The following is an 8,759-nucleotide window of genomic DNA, read 5'->3' on the forward strand; positions in this document are numbered from 1 at the left end:
CGTTTGTTTTTCCAAAGTGACGAGGAACATTATGATTTTTCATTTACATGTTTTGACAGAAAAACAACATAAAGTGTGTATCGCACAGAGAATATAACTCACATTCACATAGTTCAAAGACATGTAAAGTGATCCAGAGTAGTCAAGGGAAAAGACAGAAGTACCCCCTTGACAAAGTGATCCCATAGCAGAGGAAGAAGAAGACAGTTTGATAACACTTCAGCTCAAGCAAATGTCTTGAACCAAGTAACATGGAACACACAAACAGAGTTTATGGGATTTTTCTTCAGCCTTTTCCACCCTAAAGAGAAAACAAAACAATGAGATGCGTAAGGAGAAAGGCCCCTAATAAAACTGCTGTATCATTTGATGCTTTAAACAATCTCACCTTGCGAGGCGGGGTTCCTCTCCTTCCTGCTTTGCCAAATCCGAAATTTCCTTTCTTCTCAGATGCTTTAAGGATCTGAAATGAGCAAGTCAAGGAATCATCCACACTCATCATTGCTCCTGCGTTATCAAACTCTCCACAGTAGTTTGGGGCCGAGAATATCGTTACTAGCTGTCTATTTGCAAAGAATTCATACCCGTCTTCCACAACCTAAAGTGAAAAAACAAATCAAACTTCAATGGGTTAAAGTATTCGTCCATAATTAGTAAGTCATAATAAGCTTTGAGTAGCACTATGATGAGAAGTTGAAATGCCACAGATACATGTCTAAAAAGGGGTTTTCCTCAAGCAAAACATCACCTGATGAGCTCTGCAAATTAAGTCAAGGTCATGTGTTTGAAGAAACTCCTCGACTTTATCAACCCCAAAAGTGTAAGAGACTCCCCTGTCATTCTCTCCCCATCCTTCAATATCCTTGTCAGGATCAGACCACAAGAGATCACATAGCAGCCCATGGTCAGGAATGTCAATAGGACGAGCAATGTTCCTGATCTCATCCAAGTGCTTCAACTCAGGGGATAGCCCGCCGTGCATACAGAGGATCTTTTCATCGATAAGAGCAGCAACAGGGAGACAATTAAAGCAGTCAGTAAAAATCTTCCAAACTCGAACGCTATATCTCTTCTTGCACTCGTCATAGAATCCGTAAATACGGTTAATAGAAGCACACTCATGGTTGCCACGTAGAAGAAAGAAATTCTCTTTGTATTTGATCTTGTAAGCAAGAAGAAGGCATATGGTCTCTACACTCTGCTTTCCACGATCTACATAATCCCCAAGGAACAAATAGTTTGCAGCCGGTGGGTAGCCACCGTACTCAAACAATCTCAAAAGATCCGAGAACTGACCATGTGTATCTCCTGTTAAAACATACGAAAACAAAAACTCAATCCCCCACACAACACAATAGCAGCTTCTGAATCTTTTGATATGGAGACAACATAACACATTAGCCGAAATCAAAGATGGATACGAAGACCAATGATCATTTCTAATTTCATTTGGTAACTCACTGACTGATGATATAACTGATCAAGTAACTCTATCTAAACAACAGATTTATATATGCATTTATACAAAACTCTAACCAAGCTCTGCTATCAAGAGAAACACGAGTTTGACCAACCATCATCATGATACGAATTCCTCTTAAGTAATTTCAACAGCTCTAATTAGCTAATCAACATCGAGTTCCATTCAAAAGGAACATAATCTAGGCAAATCAAAGAAGAAAAATTGTAAAAGGACATGTGGGTTAGTAATAAAATGGAATACCACAAATCTTGATAGGAGCCTCGAGTTCGAGAAGGTTAGGTTGACTGAGAAAGATCTGTTTAGCGGTAGAACAAAGATGTTTAATCTCAGCCTCCGTGAACTGAACCTGCTTCGTGGTCTTCCCGTTCTTCGCTCCTAGTAACCTCTTTATAACATCATCAACCACACTATCTTCCATCAAATNCGCTATATCTCTTCTTGCACTCGTCATAGAATCCGTAAATACGGTTAATAGAAGCACACTCATGGTTGCCACGTAGAAGAAAGAAATTCTCTTTGTATTTGATCTTGTAAGCAAGAAGAAGGCATATGGTCTCTACACTCTGCTTTCCACGATCTACATAATCCCCAAGGAACAAATAGTTTGCAGCCGGTGGGTAGCCACCGTACTCAAACAATCTCAAAAGATCCGAGAACTGACCATGTGTATCTCCTGTTAAAACATACGAAAACAAAAACTCAATCCCCCACACAACACGATAGCAGCTTCTGAATCTTTTGATATGGAGACAACATAACACATTAGCCGAAATCAAAGATGGATACGAAGACCAATGATCATTTCTAATTTCATTTGGTAACTCACTGATTGATGATATAACTGATCAAGTAACTCTATCTAAACTATATTTGCATTTATACAAAACTCTAACCAAGCTCTGCTATCAAGAGAAACACGAGTTTGACCAACCATCATCATGATACGAATTCCTCTTAAGTAATTTCAACAGCTCTAATTAGCTAATCAACGTCGAGTTCCATTCAAAAGGAACATAATCTAGGCAAATCAAAGAAGAAAATTGTAAAAGGACATGTGGGTTAGTAATAAAATGGAATACCACAAATCTTGATAGGAGCCTCGAGTTCGAGAAGGTTAGGTTGACTGAGAAAGATCTGTTTAGCGGTAGAACAAAGATGTTTAATCTCAGCCTCCGTGAACTGAACCTGCTTCGTGGTCTTCCCGTTCTTCGCTCCTAGTAACCTCTTTATAACATCATCTACCACACTATCTTCCATCAAAAATAAAACTACAATAACCCCTTCGAATTCGAAACACCGGCGGGATGGGATTGAGATAAGAGTTTTTTTTTTTTTGTTTTTCGTGTCCGACCTCCAGTTTCGGAGCTCCGTTTCCGATCAAGGTTGTTCAGAATCACCACCTTCCTCTTTGTACAGAATCAATAGAGAGAGAGATAACAAGAGAGGGTTTGTGGTTTGTGAAGAAGGTAAGAAGAAGAAGAAGAAGAAGAAGACGGAGGAGGAGGAGCCCTAGACAGAGAGAATCGGCTAGAGAGACAAGGGGGAAGGAGAAGAAAAGGAAAGCACACGTGCGGCTCGTGTGTACCGGAAGGGACGGCTTCGTCTTTTGACCAAACTTTATTTCTTTCCTACTAATTTAAAAAACATAAATTTGTTTTTTAACTTTTTTTTGTCAAATGCGGCTGGAGTATTATTTTTAAAAAAATAAAACTAAACTAATAGTATTTCTATATTTTGTTTTTGTGAATCGAAACAAATCAAATAAAGAGTTCGAAACTAAAAATTTATTTTACTTTTTCCAAACGATAAAAAAAAAAATTGAAACGAAAATTTGAGTTATACATTTGGTTGACCAAAAAAAAAAAAAAAAGAAACAATACTATATGTTTATTTGAAATCCGAATAAGTGGGTTAAAAAAGAAAACTCCCGACTTTATTTGTTTGAAGAATCTTTTTTTTATCAATATGTTGTCTCTTGAACGTGTCCAAACGTATATATTTATAAATTATCGAAAACGTAACGAAGACTCTGCCAACGCTTATCCACATATATGACATAAACCCAAAAAAAAAAACCCACACAGACACACAAACAAGGTAGATCCACTCTTATGCCAGTCTATATATTTGGCACATACAATTGCTTTTCTTCGTCTAGGCCCAATTGCTGCTAATCCAACATTTACGTAAGGTGCAGAAGCTTAGCACAAATCTGGATTATTATTAAAGTTCTCTTTATTTTTTTTTCAATAAAATTCTGTAATTCATGTTTAAAGAAATTTCTTGTTTAAAAGTAAAAAGTAAAAATGATCTTTTTACTGTTAAAACTAAAAACTAAAGTCTTTATCTTAGTTAATTTAAAAGAAACTATAAAACGGAATCCACACAAATCTAACGTCGTTCATTCATTTCATCATATATTCAAGATAAGGGGTAATTTCGTCAAAAGATAATATAAGTCCCCGACACACCCCCCGCTCCAAGCAAACCCACCTGAGAATCTCCCAGTGGCATTTCTGGAAACTCACATGAACCAAGTGAAGTTTTTTCACTTGAAGTACGTGTCACTCCATTAACCAGCTAGATCACAAAAAACCTCGTCACCGCTCTACATCCAACGGCTCTAAACTCGCAAATAATGTGATATACTTTACCGGTACGGACGAGCTCACCGGAACAATCTCACCGTTCCGACTAGACGGCTTATCTAAAAAAAACAAAAGACAAAGTTCATTTCCCGAAAACTATAAATACTCCAATCTTTTTCTCTCCTCTTTCACTTTTCTTTTTGCCCTAGAATTAATAACACCCTCGATTTACGCAGCCGCTCCATTTCGTTTTCTCCTCCTCTTCTTCATCGACAGATACAAAAAAAAAAAGCCCCAAATCAATCGCACTCTTGTAGCTCACTTCAATCCATAAATTTCTTTTGATTTTTTAGTTTTCTTTAAAGCTCGAATCGAACTATCTGGGTTTGCTTTTAAAGGAGATGATGATGATGAGTTCGTCTCGCAGCTTCCGCGATGTTTTCGATTTGGGTTTGTGATGGATGGGTTAGAGGTTTCTTGTCCTGTGGATGTTTCGTTGCCGGCTAAGCTTATGGGATCTGAAGGGTGTGGTGGTGGAGTTAGGGTTTCTTCTAATAATAAAGCAGATAACAACTCTGACAAGGCTCGTGTCTCTATTGGTGGTGCTGTTAATTCTTCGATTGAGCGTTGTAGTGCTTCAATCAACAAGAAAGGTTACCTAATTGATGATCTCTCTCTCTCTCTCTCTTCATTTTGACTTTCACATTTCATTTGGGGGTATGAAGTTTAACTCGATTTGGGGCTTCATTGGATAGTCGTAGATCCAAATGTGTGTGTTTGTTCTTGCTACTTTGGTAATAAGACAGACATATATCTATCAGAGTTTGGTAAAGTTGCAAACTTTTCAAAGATTGGTTAGATACTTTTCGATTTACTCTTCTTCCTGATTCAGTTGCAGGAAGTAGCAGTGGGGCGTCAGATTCATCGTTATGGCGCAAGTTAATGCATTCACACGACTTTGTACATGATAGGCTTACCAAACTTCGAGTTGAAAATTCGTCCGAGCCTTCAAACGGTTATTCACCAGTTGCCAGTCCAGAAAGTGCTGAGTCTCCTAGGAAAAGAGGAAAACTTTCGAGTAGTAGTAATGGGACTTCGAGAAGGACTAAACTGATACTTTTAGATGACACTGTGAGCACACCAAGAGATAACGACACCAAGGAGATGTGTGGGCAACGGTCTACTACTTTCTTGGGTATATCTCAGGCTTTTTTTTTTCCCTTTAAAGAGGTTAACATTGAGAATTTGAAACTGATGATTGTCTTGACCATCTGGAAATAACAAAGTTCTGTGCGATTTTTAAGTTCCGATGAGAACCCTCTTGTGATTTCCTTGTCTGCAGTATATGCAGTCGTCTAGTCAATAGCATGATGTTTTTGAAGAATATGTAATATGTTGATGATAGTTGATTGGTTCACCCTCTGGAAAAAGTGTTGTTTTGTATCAGTTTGGCTTGGCGTAGGTTACTTATTTACCTTCTGTTGATTGCTAAACAGATAAACCGTTAGTGGTGAAACAGCGGACCAGTTGTAACGGCAAGCGAGGTGATAGGAGGATTTCTAAAGTTCCCACGAGAACTTTTTCAACTACCAATTTAGCGTCTGGCGAGAATGCATTTTTCGGTATGTGACTGCTTCTGAATTAGTCTCTTCCTGTGGTATCCAATAGAGTACTGCTAATTCAACAGTTGACTCCTCAACCTGGTCCATTTACTTCGGCTAGTTATTATAATTTTTTACACTTTCAGTTCTATAAATTGCGTCGTCTGAATTTGAAGTGATTTACAAATGAACCTGGTCTGAGGTAGCTTTAGAGGTTCCCTCAGTCACTTGTTGTGATTTTTAGTTTATTTTAATCTTAATCATCTCTGACATCACATTGAAAAGGTTTCATTGGCTGACATATTCTTTGCATTACTAAGGTACCAAAGGGACAGTGTGAGAGTCATAGCACCTGTGCATTTCACTACTAATTCATTAAAATGCGGCCTTGTTGATATAGCAAGGTCTCGTCAGTATATCCTCCTCATGTGAAATGCTCTGAACTTTTTCCTAGTATTGTGTCCACCTCTTAATTTTCCTTATATGCAGGTGCCTATGGCCTGAAGCCTGCAATAAATGATGTTACCAAACTCATTGAAGATTTGTCATTGAAAAATCTTCTTGAAGGCTCTTATGAGTGCCCTTCTTTGGGAAAAGACAAGATGAAGAAATTGGAGAATATTAATGACACTTTGCTCAGTGTGGTCAGAAATGTTTGGTCCATTGTACCAACTAGGAGGCCTGTTCAATCACAAAGCTCTACAGAATTAGAAACTTGTCTCAGCAGAACCTTGAGTTCACCACCCAGCTCTGTCTCTGCTTCACTACCAAATGGTGAAAACACCGATAAAGTAAACGCCCTGGATGGAGATCTATCCTCATCTTCCAAGGTAGATTTCTTAATCCAAGTTTCATATATATTCTGATTTGACCTGTAAGTATACATGACTTTAATGGTTTTGTTGCTATAACAGGAATGTGATCTATTCTTTGTTTTCTCAGGATCTTTGTATCAACTCTGAAATTCTTTCCACTCCACTTAGTTTTCCATTATGCGACGCTAGTGATGTATTAAAAAGATTAGGCCTTCCTCCGCCAAAAGATTTAGACTCTCTGCTCCAAGATGCATCAAAACCTTCTCAGAACTCTAAAAACAACTCGGACCAGCAGCGTTCTGCTAAACAACTACCTCCTCGTAGTGGATTGCCACATTTCCCTTGGTCACAGGCTTTTAATGGGAGCTCTAGAACCAACTCAGAAGCAGCAAAGCTTGTAACCGGCAAGACACTTTGTCAAGGACGATGGCTAAGAATACCCGACACTACTATGGGTTCTACAGAGGGTATAACTGATAATTTCGCCAATCTGGAATCACTCACTTTCAACCAAAACTTAGTCCCTCCACTACAGAAGCAAACTATTGCTGGAACTAAGACCTGTCAAACAATTTTCGGTAACACCACTTCGTGCCAGTGCCCAGAAGCATCTGTTTCTACCCTTCCAAAAGTTTCCATTGTTCCTAAAGGTAGAATCTGTTATCGTTTTTTTCTTTTTCCCCGCTTTTTATACTCCCAACTAAAACTATACAATATCAATTTATCTCTCATCGAATACAGAACCAGAGGGATCCCGAGATGTTCAAGATGATGGTATGTTTTCGCAAATGCTATTACTGATTACCTCAAATTTTAATCAAAAATCCTCTTCTGATGATGATGATATTTTGTGTACAGCTCTTTCCTGTCCACAGCTACTAGCAGCTGCTCAAACGCTCTGTGACATTGCAGTCCAATCCGCAAACCACAACAACCCAAATGGAATCCTCAGATGGCCGAATAAGCTCTCTCAGAAATCCAAGAAAGCCCGCAAAACCAAACTACTCGAAAAGCCTCCCGAAAGGCACAAGACAACTGTTTCCTCCTTCGATCATAACTCAAGCAACTACAACAATAACAACAACCATGTGAGAAAAGATTCAGCCGCAGAGCATAATCATCAACATTATCATCTTAAGCCTTCAAAGAGACTGAAACTATCAACAATGGAGAACAAGAAAGGAACATTCCCAAGCTCATCATCATCCCCAATAGAATCACATAGAAAACATTCATCTACAAGCAAATTCAAGAATCACTCCCGTTTGATGCCGCCGCCTCCACCACCAACAAGAACACTCCAAAGGTCATCCATGTATCCTCATAAAGCTCGGAAATTTCCATGAACCGGATGAACATAAGAGTGGTGGATCCATATAAACCAATCTTGTTTACTCAAGAAACCGGTAGGAGTCATTTGTAAATATGAATGGTGTCACGGTGTAAGGTAAGTTCTTCTCTATGTGCACAGTTTAGGTGCAGAGGACTATATATACATATATATAGTTATATATGTATTGCCCTCAATGTTGTAACGTTTTATTTTCAGTTGTAGTTGTAGCCACACAGTTCTTGTAAGGTCTGTTGTGTTTAAAGTTTTCTGTTCTACGAGCCTAATGATGAAAATTAAAAATCTCAACTTCAGTGTCTTGGATTTGGGCATATTTATGTAACCATACAGTTCCAATATTAAAAGAACCCACAGTTCAATACTTTCCCTTCTTCTAGTGACAAAGCTAGACTTTCCAGACACAAGTGTGGCAATTTACCACTGAATAAAAATTCCCGCAACTTGAATTAATTTGAACTTTCCAGACCTATATACTACACTTAAGCGAACGACCATGCAATGGAATCATTTAAAAACCTAGTGACCGAAGCTATACATTCTCCATGACGACGGTTTATACTTTAATATCGCATACACCTTGATGTGAAGAATAATGAGGACTACAACACTCGAACATTCTCCATGACGACGGTTTCCTAATGCCAAAACTTGATGCTCCTCAAAACCATGTCATTGACTGATTGACAATACCTACCTTGTATTGTCTCTCCACCAATTCATACCCTAGATAGTTCCTCTTAGGATGGACATTCGGGTAACTGTTCGGGTTCGGATAAACGGATTTAAAAAAATAGAATCTATTGGGTATTTTTTGATATATGGATTCGGTTTGATTTGGGTACTATTGGGTTCGAGTCGGTTCAAACTACAAATTTTAGAACCAGATTAGTATCCAAACTACCGGTACCCGAAAAAAAAATA

General features: G+C 38.4%; 2 protein-coding genes across 5 annotated transcripts in view; one reads left to right on the forward strand and one right to left on the reverse strand.

Moving 5' to 3' along the window:
• LOC104753069 (serine/threonine-protein phosphatase PP1 isozyme 3) overlaps positions 1 to 3,063 on the reverse strand; it is a 4,072-nt gene extending 1,009 nt beyond the window's left edge. The window contains exons 1-5 of one of the 3 annotated variants that reach the window (XM_019228143.1): positions 2,563 to 3,063; positions 1,916 to 2,156; positions 749 to 1,067; positions 389 to 598; positions 18 to 301 (exon numbers count right to left, since the gene is read on the reverse strand). In XM_019228143.1, the coding sequence (XP_019083688.1) occupies positions 287 to 301; positions 389 to 598; positions 749 to 1,067; positions 1,916 to 2,156; positions 2,563 to 2,740 (963 nt within the window). In that variant the 5' untranslated portion in view covers positions 2,741 to 3,063 and the 3' untranslated portion in view covers positions 18 to 286. The other 2 variants (XM_010420144.2, XM_019228144.1) reach the window with 2 other exon arrangements.
• Positions 4,196 to 8,134, forward strand: LOC104704031. Of its 2 annotated transcripts, none has more exons than XM_010420146.2 (7): positions 4,196 to 4,724; positions 4,970 to 5,266; positions 5,568 to 5,693; positions 6,162 to 6,502; positions 6,615 to 7,137; positions 7,229 to 7,261; positions 7,346 to 8,134. In XM_010420146.2, exons 1-7 carry the CDS (start codon positions 4,529 to 4,531, stop codon positions 7,831 to 7,833), a joined length of 2,004 nt encoding a protein of 667 aa, XP_010418448.1. In that variant the 5' UTR covers positions 4,196 to 4,528; the 3' UTR covers positions 7,834 to 8,134. The 2 variants fall into 2 exon arrangements, with proteins under 2 accessions (XP_010418448.1, XP_010418447.1); XM_010420145.2 differs by having other exon boundaries at positions 4,210 to 4,724; positions 4,964 to 5,266.

Source organism: Camelina sativa, chromosome 7 (genome assembly GCF_000633955.1).
Source record: "Camelina sativa cultivar DH55 chromosome 7, Cs, whole genome shotgun sequence".
Lineage (NCBI taxonomy): Eukaryota > Viridiplantae > Streptophyta > Magnoliopsida > Brassicales > Brassicaceae > Camelina > Camelina sativa.

Bases quoted from the DNA above. Each gene is read 5' to 3' on its own strand.
- LOC104704031 (XM_010420145.2), top strand. From the start codon at position 4,529: ATGGATGGGTTAGAGGTTTCTTGTCCTGTGGATGTTTCGTTGCCGGCT. The intron at 4,725-4,963 runs GTTACCTAATTG...TTCCTGATTCAG, and splicing joins TGCTTCAATCAACAAGAAAG to TTGCAGGAAGTAGCAGTGGG. The intron at 7,262-7,345 runs GTATGTTTTCGC...TTTTGTGTACAG, and splicing joins CCGAGATGTTCAAGATGATG to CTCTTTCCTGTCCACAGCTA.